General features: G+C 35.9%; 1 protein-coding gene across 5 annotated transcripts in view; it reads left to right on the top strand.

The window, feature by feature from the left end:
• ERBIN (erbb2 interacting protein) overlaps positions 1–19,576 on the top strand; it is a 106,611-nt gene that overhangs the window by 30,442 nt on the left and 56,593 nt on the right. For 2 of the 5 annotated variants that reach the window (XM_007457099.1, XM_007457096.1), the window contains exons 1-2: positions 5,181–5,369; positions 8,011–8,128. In XM_007457099.1, coding sequence (XP_007457161.1) covers positions 5,181–5,369; positions 8,011–8,128 — 307 coding nt within the window. Of the gene's footprint in view, positions 1–1,869; positions 1,929–5,171; positions 5,370–8,010; positions 8,129–19,576 lie in introns of those variants that run through there. The other 3 variants (XM_007457098.1, XM_007457095.1, XM_007457097.1) reach the window with 3 other exon arrangements.

The following is a 19,576-nucleotide window of genomic DNA, read 5'->3' as shown; positions in this document are numbered from 1 at the left end:
TCTTTCCCTTGCTAGATTATTCGCATCTGCCTACAAATCCACTGCTGTGACTCTTGATTCACATTCTGCTCTCTCTACTGCTCTATTTTTCCAATGTCTTTGTTAGCGAAACTACCTGAGTTGCCTGTATTTGCTATGTCAAATTATCCTCTTCCTATTTCTTGAATCCCCTCCAAGCAGTGTTTTGTCTCTACCACTGCCCAGTAAGATAATCAGTGACCTTTACATTATTACACAGTGACAATTAAAGTTCTTACTAACATAGTTGATAACTTCCTCCTTGAAACATTTTTTTCCATTTAGCTTTTAGGATATCACACTTTGGGTGGGTGGTTGGGGGGTAGTTTCTCTTGACTCACTGACTGCTTCTCTTCAATATTCTATTTCTTCTTTATGACCTATTTTTATAATATCTCAGGGCTCAGTCATTGACTCTGTTTTCTTCCCTCCCTTCCTTCCTTCCCTTCTTCTTTCTTTTTTGAACCTGTACTCTTCTGTCCACATTCATGCCCTTGATTTTTTCATCTAATTTCATTACTTTAAATGTCAACTCTAAACAGATAACTTATAAATTTATATCCTCAGTTTGGATTTCTCTCCACATCTCTGAATACCCATATCCAACTGCCTATGTAGGATCGCAGTAGGACAGCTTTCAGGTATTTCAAGCTAAAGTCTCTAAACACAAACTTCCTTCTCTCTTCTCTGTAACCTGCTCCTTCTGTAGCCTTATTCCATCTCAGTTCATTGGCAATGCCATTTTACCAGACTACTATGTATGTGGGAGTACCTTGAGCAACAGATTAAGTGGCCATCTTTGCTTGGTATATGCAAAGGTATTTTTTGTGGCATGTACTATGGGTGGAATTTGTGGAGAAGGTTAAACAACTCAGCAGTCCTAAACAATTTAACATAGAGACATATAGCCCAATATATTTAAAGTGACCCTGTAAATTCTGAAACACACTTATTACTATCTTTAAAAAAAGATTATTTATGATGTATATACATTAATGCTGTTATTTTGGGTTTTGGGCTGTCTTATTTTGGAATGTGTTGGTTACAGGTACAGAAAACCTAGCAATGGTTTAAGCAAATAGGGGTTTAGTTTTCTTATAAACCAAGAAATCCAGATATTTCTGTAGTTCAGCTACTCAACTGTGCTATTAGAGACCCCCAGCTTGTTTTGTCTTTCTACTCTGTCAGCCTTTTTGGTAGGTTTTTAATCCTCATGCTTGCTGACTCATGGTCATAGGATAGTAGTAGACATGTTCACATCTGTCCCTGGATAAGGAAAGCAAATGTTTTTCCAGGACCAACCCCTATCCCACCCCCAAAGGAGACTTCTAAGTATATGTCATTGATCTTAACTGTGTCATCCATTACCTGTTCACCCTTCTTGGAAGGCTCAAAAGTGGGTTTTTAGCTGGGTCTATTACCACCCTGAATAAGGAAAATTCTGGAAAGGGGGAAAAGACTGATAAGCAATTAACAGTGTCTGCTGCATAGAACCATCAAAAATTACTAAATTTAAATATAATTGGTGATTAGAGTTTATTTGCTTGGGAAAACTTTATTATTTTTCAGTAAGCGCAAATAAATGGGGTTTTAATGGTAGATAGAGAGGTATTTATTATTTGATATAGATGAAGGCTCTCAATAGTTTACAAATGTATTATGAACAGTAAATTCAGTGACTGGTGGAGAAGGTAGCCATGTATTTAGAAGTTAGCAAATTTGTGTGTGTCAGTTTATGGGGCTGAATTATTGAGAATTTTAATTTACATTTTGAGGTAAATAAGAAATTAGAAGAGATATTCCTTAAAGTCATAAAGATCTATTTTTATTGTTAATTTTGTTTCTTTTTATGGTTTCCATAGAATGTTGGCTCAATTAAGAAACATCAGGGAGATAAATTCAACCCAGTGGTAAGTAGTTTTAATTTCTTTTGTTAGAAAATGAGTTATTATGCCTTTTTTTTTTTTTTGGTTGGCTTCTCTTCCTCCATTTGATTAGAATGTTTTTGTGTCTGCCGTTTTAAGTCTGATTTCTAAGTGGCTCTTATATCACAACACTAAAATTCTAATTAGCGGTCCCATGTTGATCACTTCCTGTTCCGATCAGGCCAGTCTTTCTCCCTTTGGTTTATTACTTCTTTGTAGTATTGTGAAAGGGAGGATCTCTTTGGGTCTTGTTATTCATTCCCTTTCATATGGTACTTTCTTCTTCTGACCTCAATGATTAAGGCCCCCGTCCTTTCTTATCAATCAGAAGTTTTTAGTCTAAATTGGGATCCATTTTTGTATTGGTTCAGGCCCACTGAATTTATTCTAAGGTCTAAGTTGCTCTTTCCACTGTCTCTGTCCACAGGAAGTTTTGTTTTCTTTTGTTTTTGGGGGGGCAGTTTTCTTCTGTTTTTTTGAGGAAGTTTTCACTTGAGATGTCCTGAAACATACAGTTTATATAAAGAATTTAGCACAGTGCCTGGCACACATGGTAAGTAAGAATAGTCAGATTTTTTTTTTTAATTGCAAGGGAAATACTTATCCTATTGTCAAACTCTTTAAGAATATGGTATAATTAGAAGAGTTAGAAGCAGTGCCTTGCAGAGCCATATTGGAGCCTGAGGCAAAAGAAAAAAAATTAGTCATACTGATTCTGTCTTTATTTTTAAATTTACCATTTTGGTCATTAATGGATTATTTTTCAGTGATTTGGATTTTTTAAAAAGATATTGCATTAAAATATTTAATTTGATTACTCAGTTTTTGTGTGTGTGTGCCTGAGACATTTGCTGCACTGGCTTCAACCTAGCCTTGGCTCTGGGTAGAAGTAATCTAATACTCTAATAGAGTCTTCTGCTTAGGGCAAGAATTTATTATTCTTTTACAAAGAATTGATAACATTAATTAGCAATCATTTATTGATGTAGGCTTTTCTTTGGTAGTATAATGTTAGCCTCCTAGTTGGAATTAATCTCTGTATGAACGTTGTGTTCTTAATAAAATTAGCCTTGAGAATTTTCACTAATTCAGAATTGAGCCTTTCCCCCCAATTAGATCGAAATAATGAAGTCTGCACTTTACTGGAGCAAATTTCTTCTCTATTGTGTAAACTTAATACACATATAAGACCTATAAACTTTAGAAAAATTAAAAGAACAATATGAATTGAAACAAAATATACTTGGCATAGATTGGAATTTTGATGTGGGAGAGTTACAGGAAAGTTAATGGCTGGTTAAAAGACCTGAAAATATCTTTGCACTCCCACTTTCTACTCAGAACTACATAGAGTCAAGTTCTTAATTGAGAAACAGCTCTTAGTCAGAAATTAAAGAAATATCTTTGTTGTATTAGGGTTTTTCTTGTTGAGGATGAGCAGACTAATAAAGCATGTTTCTTTTTAAAAAAATTTTTTTTTAAATTAGCTTATAATTGCTTTACAGTGTTGTGTTATTTTCTGCTGTACAACGAAGTGTATTAGCTATATGTATACATATATCCCCTCCCTCTTGGACCTCCCTCCCACCACCCCCCCATCCCACCCATCTAAGGACATCACAGAACACTGAGCTGAGCTTTCTGTGCTTTATAGCGTGTTCCCACTAGCTGTCTGTTTTACGCATGGTAGTGTATATATGTCAATCCTAATCTCCCAATTCATCCCACCCTCCGTTTCCCACCCCCATGTCCACATGTCCATTCTCTACGTCTTTGTCTCATTCCTGCCCTGCTAATAGGTTCATCTGTACCATTTTCTAGATTCCACATATATGTGTTAATGTACGATATTTGTTTTTCTCTTTCTGGCTTACTGCACTCTGTAAGACAGACTCTAGGTCCATCCACATCTCTACAAATGACCTAATTTCATTCCATTTTATGGCTGAGTAATATTCCATTGTATACATGTACCACATCTTCTTTATCTGTTCATCTGTCATTGGACATTTAGGTTGTTTCCATGTCCTGGCTATTGTAAATAGTGCTGCAGTGAACATTGGGGTACATGTGTCCTTTTGAATTATGGTTTTCTCAGGGTATATGCCTAGTAGTGGCATTGCTGGGTCATATGGTAGTTCTATTTTTAGTTTTTTAAGGAACCTCTATAGTGTTCTCCACAGTTGGGTTCCCTTTTCTCCACACCCTCTCCAGCATTTGTTGTTTGTAGATTTTCTGATGCTGACCATTCTGACCAGTGTGAGGTGATACCTCATTGTAGTTTTTTTTTTTTTTAATTAATTAATTTTTGGCTGCATTGGGTCTTTGTTGCTGCACACAGGCTTTTTCTAGTTGTGGCAAGCGGGGGCTACTCTTCGTTGTGGTGCCCAGGCTTCTCATTGTGGTGGCTTCTCTTGTTGCAGAGTACAGACTCTAGGCCTGTGGGCTTCAGTAGTTGTGGCATGTGGGCTTCAGTAGTTGTGGCTCGCAGGCTGTAGAGCGCAGGCTCAGTAGTTATGGTGCACGGGCTTAGTGACTCCACGGCATGTGGGATCTTCCCACAGCAGGGCTCGAACCCGTGTCCCCTGCATTGGCAGGCATATTCTTAACCACTGCGCCACCAGGGAAGTCCCACCTCATTGTAGATTTGATTTGCATTTCTCTAATAATTAGTGGTGTTGAGCATCCTTCACGTACCCATAGGCCATCTGTATGTCCTCCTTGGAGAGATGTTTATTTAAGTCTTCTGCCCATTTTTTGATTAGTTTGTTTTTTTGATATTGAGCTCCATGAGCTGTTTGTATATTTTGGAGATTAATCCTTTGTCCGTTGCTTCCTTTGCAAATATTTTCTCCCATTCTGAGGATTGTCTTTTCGATATGGTTTCCTTTGTTCTGCTAAAGCTTTTAAGTTTCATTAGGTCCTATTTGTTTATCTTTGTTTTTACTTTCATTACTCTGGGAGGTGGGTCTATATGCTTATAGAAGTATATAATTGGTTACTTAATGGATCATTTTGTGAAGTACAGAAGTGCTTGAGTTTAATTTGAACTTCACTATATATAAAATTTGATAATAAAGCAATGTTAAATGCATTCTATTTAGTGTGTTGGGGAGGAGATATTTATCTGTGATATGTAAACTGTGAGAATTGAATTGGAATAATTTGTTTTGAAAAATTGTTATAATACATGTTTTTACTAAATTTAGTTTTGTTTGTATATTGCAGTGTCTAAAAATGACTACAAAACGAAGTTTGTTTGTGCGGTTGGTACCATGTCGTTGTCTACGAGGAGAAGAGGAGACCGTCACTACTCTTGATTATTCTCATTGCAGTTTGGAACAGGTTCCCAAAGAGATTTTTACTTTTGAAAAAACTCTGGAGGAGCTCTACTTAGATGCTAATCAGATTGAAGAGCTTCCAAAGGTATGTTAATCCAGTCTTCCAAGAATTGCCTTTGCTTATTTTTATGCCTAGAAATATGATATTCCCAATGTTGCCATAATGCTACATATATATATATGTGCATTGTTTCCCCTTTTTTTGATTTAATTTCACCTTAGGGTGTGCAACATGACTCAAATTTTTTTAGATAGAATTTTTAACCTTTATCTCTTCAAGTTAATTGCTTAAATACTTGTGCAAATAATTTAAAATTTTGTATTTAATTCCAGTACTTTAGCCACTAAGGTAGACAATAAGACTGCACAATTTCTGCAGCCAGTAGATTTAACTAGACAAAGAATTGAAATTAATGTTTTTCTAGTTTTCCTAAGACATTGATCTACATTATAGTTATTGAGGGTAAATTGTCCTTTCAGTTATCACATCAGAATTTCGCTTTTTAACAGCTTTGTAGAGGTAGTATTCTGTTTTCCCCATTTCGGTTTATTTGGAAAAGTTTTGGAGGACTTAACGTTTCTGAAATGTAGGAGCAACTAGCAGGAGAAAATAGGTTTGTTGCCATGAAACATCATCTCACATTAACAACTTCTTTGCTAAAATTTTTTAGTGGCGGCTACTTTTTTTTCCCTTAAATTCTAACCCGTCTTCATCCTCTACTCAGTTTCTTACTGTTGCGCGGAAAGCTACCATAGTTTTGTCAGAGAGCTTTACCACCCACACAGCAGTGGTTTTCAAGCTGTGGGTGAAGACTCATTAGTGGCTCATAAAAATCAATTTAATATATGGGGCATTTCCAAATAATGAACTATTATTTGGACTGGCAGATTTAGAAAATAAAAAATAACAGGATACCCAATTAAATTACGCTTTTCAGATAAACAGTGAATAATTTTTTAGTATAAGTGTATCTCATGCAGTATATAGGACATACTTTCACTAAAAAATTATTGTTTATCCGAAATCCAAGTTTAATCAGGCATCTTGTATTTTATCTGGCAACCTTAACTCTAATAGAGTAGAAAATAAAGAGGGTTGCATGTATCTATTGTAACTTAAAGTATTTGTTTTAGATTTGTGTGTGTGTATACATACATACTGGATGGCAGCAGTGTTTTTTTGTTTGTTTGTTTGTTGCGGTATGCGGGCCTCTCACTGTTGTGGCCTCTCCCGTTGCGGAGCACAGGCTCCGGACGCGCAGGCTCAGCGGCCATGGCTCACGGGCCCAGCTGCTCCGCGGCATGTGGGATCTTCCCGGACCGGGGCACGAACCCGTGTCCCCTGCATCAGCAGGCGGACTCTCAACCACTGCGCCACCAGGGAAGCCCGGCAGCAGTGTTTTGAAAAAGGTTTTCTTTGGGTGGCCAGTAGTAAAATCATTTTGAAAGCAGTGCTATCCAAGATTGTCTTATAAAGAAATCTGTATATAGATGTGGATAAAATATTAAAGGTTGTGGGTTGCATGTTCATGAATTTCTCCCCTAAGTTGTAATAGGGTGCTTTGTAATTGACTGTTCCCTTGTATATTGTTTTTCAGCAAAGTAATTTATCTTCCTTAGCTAGTTCTCCTAGAGAAAATGGAAGACTAAAATTAGTCCCTTTTTCTAATCACCACCAGCAAGGTCTCAGTCTGGGGACTGTGTTGAAAAGAGAGGCTTGCTATGATAGTGAAAATAACTGAATCACTTATCATGCCTAGCAATTTTCCATTTTTGGAAGAATGCTCTTCTTAAATAGGACTTATTCAGTGCCATCCTGTGCATAGTTTTGTTTTTTTCTAAAGAGTCTTCTTTTTTGGAATAATTTTAGATTCACAGCAAAATTAAGAGGAAGGTACAGAGATTTCCCAAATACATACCCTGTCCCCACACATGGATGACCTCCACTCTTATCAGCATCCCCCACCAGAGTGGTACAGAGTGGTTAAACCACCAGAGTAGTTAAAACCGATGAACCTATGTTGAAAAATCATAATCACCCAAAGTTCATAGTTTACATTATGATTTGCTCTTGGTGTTGTGCATTCTGTGGGTTTGGACAAATATATAACGACACGTATTCATCATTATGCTGTCAAACAGAGTATTTTCAGTGCCCTAAAAATCCTCTATGCTCTGTACAGTTTTTTGGTATGGGGCTTAGAAGTAGCCCATTTACTTACTGCTTTTGGTTAAATATATTTTGATCACATTTCATTATTGTGATTTTAGCATAACAGTATATTTGCTCCCTTATTTATTTTGTGCTCCCAAATCAGAATTCTATATTTTAAGTCATTTAAAATCAGTTGTACATATTTGAATTTAATTTATATAAACTTTCATTTTGGAATAAGGATGCTTTGGAATACAGGATCCAAAGTTTACCATATTTAACAGCCACTTATTTTTTATGACCTTAGCAGAAAATACACCATATACTTATTTTCACTAAGTGCATTTCACCCAGGGCAGAAGTGTGAGGATATAAATCATTCTGAATAGTCCAATTGTGTTCAGATCCATAATAGCATAAAATAATAAGAGATCTTACCTGGTATTTGTGTAGGTATAACTCATTCAGTTTTAATGACATTAATAATATTTGTTTGTGTAAAGGTTAATAAATGAAATATTTAAGGAAACTTAAGTAATAATCAAAATCCTTCTCTACCTTGTTTCAACAGCAACTTTTTAACTGTCAGTCTCTACACAAACTGAGTTTGCCAGATAATGATTTAACAACATTACCAGCATCTATTGCAAATCTCATTAATCTCAGGGAACTGGATGTCAGCAAGAATGGTAAGACTTTTTTCCCCCTAACTTTTTGTACTTGGGAACATGTTATTAAAATTTCTATTGTGTTTTAGCAAATAAAAAGATAGAATTAAAAAGTCAGATTGTAATGTACTACCATAATTAGCTTTCATATATATATAAATGATCTATGAGAACTTAAAGGCAGAGAGTAAGTATAAACAATTTGAAATGACTGTTTAATTAAAATGCTGTGGGTAAATGCATGTACATATTTATATATCCTTATATCTGTTTTTTTAATATATATTTACAGCCCTGTTTGTGATGGTGAGAAACTAGTAACAACTAACTGTAATGTCTGTTGTTGATTACATAATTTGATGCATCCATAAGAGTGGAGTGTAATGTAGCTCCATCAGTACTGACATAAAATATTCACAGTGTAGTGGTAAAGGTTAAAAAAAAAAGTTGTGCAACATAAACGAATTGAACATAAACAAATATTTATTGAGAGACCACTCTGTGCCAAATACTTTATTAGGAGTTGGATTACAATTAATCATGAAAAGTAAAATGACATGGTCACTGTTCTCCTGGGCACACAGTCTTGGTTTTGTTTGTTTAGTTTGATAAACGTTGAAGAAAGTATGGAAGATATATTCCAAAATGTTAAGTGCTTACCTTGGAGGGAGAGAGAAGTAGACACTTGAAAATTTTAGAATGAGCATATATTCCAATATATTGGAATAATATTGGAATAAGCATTTCCCAAGAGCAAGGAAATCCTTTATACATAACCACAATATCATTATCACGCTCAAGAAATTTGACATCACATTTTCCCTGTTGCCTAATAATGCCCTTTTTAGCTATTTGCTCACCCTACTCCCACCTTCAAGTTAAAGATCACATATAGCATTCAGTTGTGTCTCTTTGATCTTTCAAAACCAAGAACAGTTTGCCCATGTTTTTGTGATACTGTCATTTTTGTGAAGTTCGGGTCAGTTGGTTTTTAATTTGTGCGAGTTTTCTTCTCATGATTTTATTTTAGGTTAAATAAATTTCCTCAGCTTGAAACTTCTCTTTAAGGGCAGTTTGAAATTTGTTCCATTCCTTGTGTTTAATAGATTGGCAAGTATTGCTTGATAAATTCCAAAGTAAATGAACTTGATCCATTACATTGTGCTCTGCATATGCTGACAGTTAAGTAGCGTTATAGAACTTCGGAACTGTTGTGACATTAGAAGTCATCAAGTGTAACCTTCCACTCCAAAGGGGTATCTTTTCTACTTTTTGGTCTTTTAAAATGAGAGATGTTAAGGTGTAAGGAAAGAGACCTGAAATAATCTGGGTGTTATTGATAAAACTCTATGCACCTGGGAACGGCTAGTAGCCCATGTAACTAGTCTTCATGATAGGAAACTATTACTTGGCTCAATAATGAGCACGCTTACATATATCCTCCTGAAAATGCACTCACTCCAGACTTATTACTCTAAATTGAGAATGGTGCAATTATATCCCTGCAGCATCATTAAATTAATATCTTAGACTTTCATGCAACTTCTTGAAGAATAATGTGTTTGAGTTAAGACAACCTATTGAACTGTAGTGTTTCTCTTTTTTTTCATTCTAGTTTCAGCAGTTCCTTCTTGCTTATATTGAAAGCCTGCTTTGTACAATTGTGTCAGCTTGTGTTTTTGAGGAGTTGGAGATAATTTCTATGTGACCAAAAGATTTAGGATAAGCACTTAAATATTCTGCCCTGAAAGAGAATGGCTTTAGTAATTGTTGCCAACAAAACCTTACAATTTATTTTCATTAAAAATTAAGTTGATTTATCTGTTCTTTTCTTCTCTATGTGATCTCATCTGTTTTTTAAACGGCAGAATCAGTCCCTTGCCTTTTACTTGTCTCCTTGTTTCTTTTTTTCTCTTTTTGGTCTTAAACTGATGTCTAAATGCAACCGCATTTCATTGATGGTGAAAAAAGCTAGTGAGGAGAGACAAGAAACTATGATAATGTCAGAACCATTACCTTGACTGATAAAAATTCTTGTATTCCTAATTCTTAATCTGATAGTCATCATTACAACTGATGTAATTAACCCACTTTACTTTTAGAGAGTTGAGATTATTTTAATTAACTTGTAATATGTAACCCTAAAGTGTATGTTTATGCAAGTCTATGTTATTTATTTATGTATTGGCTGTGCCTTGTGGCTTGTGGGGTCTCAGTTCCCTGACCAGAGATTTAACCTGAGCCACGGCAGTGAAAGCCTAGAATTCTAACCTCTAGGCAACCAGGGAACTCCAGCTACGTTACTGAAAACAAGAAAATAGCATGCATATTATAGTTGATGTGGTTGGTTATGAGAAATTTGAGTTTTGCTAGTTGCGTATTTGATTAAGTAACAACTTGCTTAAAAGAAAGGATAGCACACTAACAGAAAGTAGTGTTTATCAGATTTTGGAAGTATTAAAATTACATTTAGTATTAAGATGACCACTGTGTTAGAGATGGATGGGAGTTTCATCTTATATTCTGAATGAGAAAATTGAACTACCCCTAAATTTTTTCTCTATTACAACATCTCATCATGTTAAATCTTGCATAAGATGCTTTAATCTTGTATCCAAGCTCTACTATTTTACCTTTTAGGTGTTTTTATCAGTTCAATCTAATAATATTCTAGTATATCTTAATATACCAGATGCTGTTTTCATATTTATTATCTACATGCCCTGCTTGGAAGGAGGCAGGAAACATTGTAGCATACTTTATTAGTGTTTCAGCAAGCTGTATTTATTTAAAAGCACTTGTTTTAGGATTTTTACTTTCACATTTTCTTAGTTTCTGATCTTTCACATATTTCTTCCAGTGTTTTTCAACTGGCAAGTAACATGGTTTAGTGATTAAAACATTTATTTAGGAAAAAGAAGAATTGTACTCTAATCGATGCTTCTCTGTTTATTTGCCCTGTGGATATATTGGGGAATTAATCTCATTCTCGGTTAGACTATACATATTATTATCAATATTACCACTTCCTGTCTTGCCTCATGAGACTGGCGACCAAATTGGGGACTAGTCTATGTATAGGATGTATATAAATTTGAGGTATTAATATTTGTCTTCATTTTGTATGGAATTCTTTTTTTATCATTTATATTCTATGATAAAACTAGAGTGTTAATTTATGAGTCTTAATTTGCTCTTTCCTTTCATGTCTAAAGTTTTGATTTGTTGTTAGCTTTTTAAAGAAATGAAAAACTCACCAAACTGCTATTCCAAGCCATTGCAGATAGCAGCTGGTGTTAGAGAAATTATCATCCATGGTGTTCAAATGGACTGTCTTCTTGAGAAGACCAGTAGGGGATGATGATTAAAACAATTTGCCAAAGGGGTTGATAGAGAAAACTGAAGGAGAGGAGAGAGAAAAGAAATGAAGACTATCTAGTTGTTAATTCTCTCTATATAAGCACACTGATTAAAAGCTAGAAATTGTAAGGCAAAGAAACCAGAAAGAGTAGCTCAGATCTTTCTGTCTGATATGGGAATGCTAGAGAGGTTAATTAGGCCTTTTTTTAAAAATCGAGTCCAAAAGTCCAGAAAAAATGGGTTGAAAGTTTGTGGGTCAGTACAGAAAGCAGTTCCTTGAACCTGAGAAAATCTGATGATTGGGGACAAAATGTTGGAAAAGCCTCTTCACTTTAAGTTCAAAGAAGTTACATTGATTACAAGGGAAATTATAGATTGCTGGGGAAGTCACTATTTTTCTCTGTGTTTTAAAATTTCTAAAATTGCTAATTTGCTTAATAGTTAATGTTTAAGTTCAGCTGTTTTAATAAATCAGCTTATTTAAGATAATGAAAGAAGAAAAACCGTGTGTTAAACTGACATGGAACTTAAAAAATGTAGGCTGGTGATCACTGGTCACTGCTAGGTGTGTTGTTAATGAAGACTATAAGTGGGGTGTGCAGTCACTGTGCCTTGCCATAGGCCTTAACATTGACTGTGTTATAACTGATCCAAACCATACATACACCTGTTATCCCCTAGCCAATATAATCATCTGAGTTTGCAGTTTCTCCTTTAGCCTGTTTTGACTGGAACTCATTATTACATTCTGTGCTATTTAATTACCTTAGCCTTTAAAATACAGAAACCACTAAGTAAGGAGCCACTATTAACTTATATTGTACATTTAGGGCATTGGAGGAGTGTTGATGCCCTCCAAACAGAGATCACCAGGATTACATGTGATTGAGCCATGGGGATGGAAGGGGAGTCTCAGGGGGTGCTAAAAGACTTATTATAGGATTTGGGCTTGTACTTGGTGATTGGAAGAAGGTTTAAGAATATGAGGGTTTGCTATGGATGGAATGCTATCAAGAAGTAGGAGTAATTCTGTGATTGAGAATATTAATAAATCTCATCTATAGGGAGGGCAGATTAGATAGAGCAAGGCTAAAACTATAATCAGTAAAAAAGCAGCTGTCACTCATTAGGATAAGGGGTGGCTTGGACAAGGTTCATACTTTATCTTTGTCAAGACATGATTACAAATTTGCTTTTGTCTTGATCTGTCATGGTTAAAGAATGGCCTTGTCTAATATTGGTATTCAGTGAAATTGCTTAGTTCAACAGGAAAATGCCAAGGCCTCCCTTTGAATGCAGCTTGTTCATAGTAAGACAAGGACTAGCTGATAGTACAAGACAAGTTCCTAGATTTCAGGAGGTATTTTCTCTTTCTCAGCAGTAAAGGGAGAATTCTTCTGTAACCAGAATAGATTAATATGAGAAGGATAGCCATGTTTTATAGTATCTTCATTTTATTGAGTTTTAGCAAGAGTCAAATTCTTATAAAAAGAGTATATGACAAAGAAGGAACACTATTGAAGTTAAGGGAGAATGAAAGAGGAACAGGTAGCTGAAATTGTTAGAGAATTAAGAAGTAACTCATGATAAAATTCAGGTTCTGCATACTTTATGTACAAGGATAAAGAGAGTTCTCTTTGGAGACAAGCCTACAAGCATTGAGGGTAGACCTCATTGAGAAGGTGGCTTGAGCAAGGACTTGAGGAAGTGAGGAAGTTAGCCATGTAGATTTCTAAGGTAAGAATGTACCAGAAAGAAGAAACAGCCAGTGTAAAGTTTATAAGGTGTGAGTATCCATAGCATGTATGAGAAACAGAAGGCTATGGTAGCTAAAATATAGTGAGCAAGATGGGAGAGTGATAGGAATAGAGGTCAGAAAGGTAGGGATTTGGAGCAGCAGATAATGTAGATCCTGGTAGGCATTTGTACATACTTTGACATTTACTCTCAGTGAAATGGAATCATTTGGAAGAGTTTGAGTCAGGTCATTCAGAGCATGAAATGACTTGCATTTTAAAGGTTTACTCTGGTTATGTGTAGAAACAGTATGGTACAAGGGTGAAAAGTAACCAGTTTAGGTGCTATTTCAGTCACCTCTAGTGGAAGTAGTGAGATGTAGACAGACTCTAGATACATTTGAAGGTTGAGTCAACAAGATTTCATGATGGTTTGGATGTGGGATGTGAGATAAGAGTCAAGAATGATCTCAGTGGTATTGGTCTGTGCATGTGGAAGGATAGAGTGCTGCCAGCTGAGATGGGGACATCTCTGGGGCTCATAAATTTTAGTGGAAAAAAATCACGGGCTCCTTTTTGGACATGTTACCTTTAAGATAAGATATCTAGATGTTCATAGGGGTTTGGAGTTCAGTCGAAAGGGAAATGTGCTAGCTATACATATTTGAGAATTGCCAGCATGTAGATGGTATATAGAGCCTGAGATTAGATACAGTCAACAAGGCCATGAATATGAAAGAGGACTAAAGAATGAGCCCTGGTGGCAACCCAACATTAAGAGATCTGGAGGAAGGAGAGAAAGGTACAAAAGATACTGATAACGAACACTGCTGAGGAAGGAAGGAAGCCAATAGAATGAAAATATTTGTTTTTCTTGCTACATTTTAGCTTTCAAGAAAAGGAACTATGTCTCAGTATCTACAGTTCATAGCATGGGTACATATTTGCTGAATAATATAGAGAATAAATAATTTCAGTTCGAGACATGTTTTATTTGAGGTACCTAACGAGTACCTAAAGGGCATTTGAAAATTCTTATTTGGAGTTAAGGAGAGAGGAGGGAACCGGAGATACAGATTTGGAACCTGAACATATATATGGTAAGAATTGAAATCACAGTGAATACATTGCTAGCAATTTGTAAAAGCAGGAAACCAGTGAGTACTTCAAAATTACTTGCTTAGGAAAAAATTACTACCATGTATCTGAAATTAGAGTTAGTATTTCATAGATACTGATTGGTTAATTTTTATAAACCACATGCTATGAAATAAAGTACTTTAAAATTTGAAAAATATGAAGTATATGTATTTGTGGAAGATGTTATAAGCATTACTGTCCATTAAAAATTTAAATTGCAGAAGTCTAACATAGAACTTTTTTTTTTTTAATAAATAAATAAATTTATTTATTTATTTATTTTTGGCTGTGTTGGGTCTCCGTTGCCACACATGGGCTTTTCTCTGGTTGTGGTGAGCGGGGGCTACTCTTTGTTGCGGTGCCCAGGCTTCTCACCTGTGGTGGCTTGTTGCAGAACACGGGCTCCAGGCACGCAGGCTTCAGTAGTTGTGGCACACGGGCTCAGTAATTGTGGCTCTCAGGCTCTAGAGCTCAGGCTCAGTAGTTGTGGTGCACAGGCTTAGTTGCTCCGTGGCATGTGGGATCTTCCCAGACCAGGGCTCGAACCCGTGTCCCCTGCACTGGCAGGCAGATTCTTAACCACTGTGCCACCAGGGAAGTCCTAGAACTCTTAAAATTAGCTTTCTCCATATAAAATTTTAGGTCAGTAGAACATACTGTAGTCTTTGTTCTTTTTCTCCTTAGATAGACTTTATCATGTACTAAAAATATTACAGTTCTTGGAATAATGTCATTTACGTAGACTATTTCAAGATACATTATAGACTTTAATAAAAACCAATGAAATGATATGTAAAGCTGAGTATGAAAGTGAAGTCAGGCTCTAATGAGGACAGTGTAGAATGTCCTCCTCCCACCTTCCCTCTAGATGTGGATTTTTTTTTTTTTTTTTAAGTATATGATAAGAATTATTCACCACAACCAAGTGGGACTCATTCTGGGCATTCAAGTTTGATATTTGAAAGTAAATCAGTGTTATTCAACACATCAGTAGACATACAATGAACTTGGTAATTCCATTCCTTGGTGTTTACTCAAGAGAAATGAAGTACATGTCATTTGAAATTAAATATACTGATTTTTTTTTTTAAGTTCATTACACCTTTTTCATAATTATTGAAACCTTCTTCCTTTTTTTGCCCTATTCTTCAGTGTCTCCCACATCTACCATGGGCGCCCTGCTGCTACCAGGTATTCCTTAGGGCCTGCCACCTAGGAGAGTTATTTTAAGGTATCCTCAGTAGAATTATCACTTGAGGCAAATTATTTGTTAGTTGAAGAACTGATAAGAATTTAACTCCTAAATTTATAGGATTCAGTAACACTAAATATTTTGTGTGTAAATAAATGAGAGAAAAGAAAGAAGAAAAATTAGTGTAAAAAATATCGATGTTATTATTAGTGGGTAAGTCAAATTTAATGAGTTGTACAAAGGTACAGTATACTAAGTAGTGTTTAGAATAGAGAATTGAGTCAGCCTAAATAAGACCTATTAGCAGTAATATAAGAAGCATACAGATACTATTAAGTAATTCATTGTATAAATGCCCTAAAATATATATTTGAAGTGTTAAATGTGCAGGTAAAGGAATGCTTTGTAGATCAATTGTTCCATTTTGGTGACTTGTAATAGGGTTGTCAAGTTTTTATTTCAGCATTAAGAAAATTCCTATCCCTCATTCCCTCCAAAAAGCAACATCTCTCACATCCCTATTACCATAATTTTATTTAAAACTGACTTTTCACTCAAAAGAAAATGAATGCTATAAAGCCACTAAAGTTTAAAACTTACATGAAATGAAAAATTTCCAAAATCAACTTAAGGAGAAATAGAAAACTGAAAATACTAAATCAAATTAGTGGTCAGAAAAACTGTTAGACCTAATTTTAGGGAAAAGTTGGACCAAACCTTCATGGAATGGGATAATCCTTAATTTATAAAATCTATTCTAGAGATTAGAAAGGGAGGAAAGTACTTGACTCAATTTATAAGGGTAATAAAACTTTAATAACAGAAATAGATAAAATAAATTAAAATGTTGGAAATTCTCTGCTGGGATGACAGGAGTGGCTCTGTTGTAGATCTCATCCTCTGTCAGGCTAGCCCAGGCATCCCAGGCATGTCCTCATAGGACAGTTAGGGGAACCTGAGATCTAGTGGAAATTAGGCAGGGCTTTTTTAAACCCTTGATTTCATCAGCTGTGTTTACATTTTAGTGGCCAAACCAAAACAGATGGCTGAGCCCAGAATCAGGATTAGGGAAATTATACTTTGCATTTTGTTGGGAGGAGCTGGTACATCACATTCAGAGAGTGGTAATAGGGAGTAGTGAGTGGTCATTAATGTAATCCATCTATCACATATATCTAGAAATAAACTTAACAGAAAATGTGTAGTATGGGCTTCCTTGGCGGCGCAGTGGTTGAGGGTCCACCTGCCGATGCAGGGGACATGGGTTCGTGCCTTGGTCCGGGAAGATCCCACATGCCGCGGAGCGGCTGGGCCCGTGAGCCATGGCTGCTGAGCCTGCGCGTCTGGAACCTGTGCTCCGCAATGGGAGAGGCCACAACAGTGAGAGGCCGGCGTATCGCAAAAAAAAAGTGCAGTATGATCTAAACAGGAAGACATAAAACTATGGAATAGATCAGTAGAAGAGGGTAACAGAAAAGACTGTCCAGAAACATAACCATGGAATATGACACACAAAAATTCCTCTACGAATGGAATATGACACAGAAATACCTCTACAAATCAGTGGAATAAGGAAAACAAATATTTCATAAGTGTTGGCACAGTGTTTTTATATGGGAAATAGTAAAAACAAAGAGAGCCTTACTTCACAGGATATACTAAAATAAATTGCAGATAGATTAAGTAATATGAAAAACAAAAATTACAATTATTAGAAAATGTAGAAAAATATTTTTACGACTTCGGAGTAGAAAAGATGTCTTATTCAAATATTAAAAGCACAGCAGTAAAGGAATGAAATTTCTATATGACAAAATATAAAGTAAAAATTCATGACAGGCTGTGAGAAAACATTTGATATACTAGTATTTCTAAAGAATGCTTACAATCAATAATTAAAAGAATCCAATAAAAAATGTGCAGTGAACAGAGAATTCAAAGAAGAAATAAAAATGATCAGTAGGAAGCAATGCGAGCGTCTATCAGCAGATGGATAGAGAAGACATGTTTTATACATATGTGTATGTGTGCATGATGAAATATTAATCAGCCGTAAAAAGGAATGACATTTGCAGCAATGTGGATGGAGCTAGAGTTTTTTGTTTTTTGTTTTTTGTTTTCTGTGACATGCAGCATGCAGGATCTTAGCTCAATCTTAGTTCTCTGACCAGGGATCAAACCCATGCCCCCTGCAGTGGAAGTGCAGAGTCTTAGCCACTGGACCACCAGGGAAGTCCCTTTTTTAAAAGATTTTTTAAGTTCAAGTATAGTTGATTTACAGTGTTGTGTTAGTTTCAGTTGTACAGCAAAGTGATTCAGTTATACATATACATTTGTGTATGTGTTTATGTGTAAGTGTGTGTGTGTGTGTGTATACATATTCTTTTTCAGATTTTTTCCATTGTAGCTTATTACAAAAAATCTATTTCTGTTTTGTATATAAGTTCATTTGTATCTTTTTCCTTTTTCTTAAAGATTCCACATGTAAGCGATATCATATGATATTTGTCTTTTTCTGTCTGTCTTCATTTAGTATGATAATCTCTAGGTCCATCCATGTTGCTGCAAATGGCCTTATTTCATCCTTTTCTATGGCTGAGTAATATTCTATTGTGTGTGTGTATATATATATATATATATATATACCACATTGTTATCCATTCCTCTGTCGATGGACATTTAGGTTGCTTCCATGTCTTTGCTATTGCAAATAGTGCTGCAGTGAACATTGGGGTGCATGTATCCTTTTGAATTATAGTTTTCTCTGGATATATGCCCAGGAGCGGGATTGCAGGATCATATGGTAGCTCCATTTTTAGTTTTTTAAGGAACCTCTGTGCTGCTCTCCATAGTGGCTGTACCAATTTACATTCCCACCAACAGTGGAGGAGGGTTCCTTTTTCTCCACACCCGCTCCAGCATTTTTATGTAGACTTTTTCATGATGGCCATTCTGACCCATGTGAGGTGATACCTCATTGTAGTTTTGATTTGCATTTCTCTAATAATTAGCGATGTTGAGTCTTTTCATGTGCATTTTGGCTCTCTGTATGTATTCTTTGGAGAAATGTCTGTTTAGATCTTCTGCCCATTTTTTGATTGGATTGTTTGTTGTTTTTTTAACATTGAGCTGTGTGAGCTGTTTATATATTTTGGAGATTAATCCCATGTCAGTCGTATTGTTTGCAAATATTTTCTCCCATTCTGTGGGTTGTCTTTTTTGTTTTGTTTATGGTTTCCTTTGCTGTACAAAAGCTTTTTAAGTTTAATTAGGTCCCATTTGTTTATTTTTGGTTTTAGTTCCATTACTCTAGGAGATGGATTAAAAAAGATATTACTGTGATTTATGTCAAAGAGTCTTCTGCCTATGTCTTCCTCTAGGATTGTTATACCATCTGGTCTTACATTTAGGTCTCTAATCCATTTGGATTTTGTTTTTGTGTATGGTATTAAAGAATGTTCTAATTTTATTCTTTTACATGTAGCTGTCTGGTTTTCCCAGCACCATTTATTGAAGACACTGTCTTTTCTTCATTGTGTATTCTTGCTTCTTTTGTTGTAGGTTGATTGACCACAGGTGTGTGGGTTTATTTCTGGGCTTTCTCCCCTGTTCCTTTGATCTATATTTCTGTTTTTGTGCCAGTACCATACTGTTTTGATTACTGTAGCTTTGTAGTATGGTGTGAAGTCAGGGAGCTTGATTCTTCCAGGAAGGGGAGAGGGACTAGATAGGGGCATGAGATTAGGAAATATGATCTACTATGTATAAAATAGATAAGCATCAAAGATATATTGTAGGGCTTCCCTGGTGGCGCAGTGGTTGAGAGTCCACCTACCGACGTGGGGGACACGGGTTCGTGCCCCGGTCTGGGAGGATCCCACATGCCGCGGAGTGGCTAGGCCCGTGAGTCATGGCTGCTGAGCCTGTGTGTCCGGAGCCTGTGCTCCTCAGCGGGAGAGGCCACAGTGGTGAGAGACCCGTGTACCGCAAAAAAAAAAAAAAAAAAAAAATAAAACTTTGAAAACAAAGGGAAATTAAACC

Source organism: Lipotes vexillifer, unplaced genomic scaffold, assembly GCF_000442215.2.
Source record: "Lipotes vexillifer unplaced genomic scaffold, Lipotes_vexillifer_v1.1 scaffold241, whole genome shotgun sequence".
Lineage (NCBI taxonomy): Eukaryota > Metazoa > Chordata > Mammalia > Artiodactyla > Lipotidae > Lipotes > Lipotes vexillifer.
Note: the sequence above shows the minus strand (reverse complement) of the source record. Positions and strands in the feature narration are given on the sequence as shown.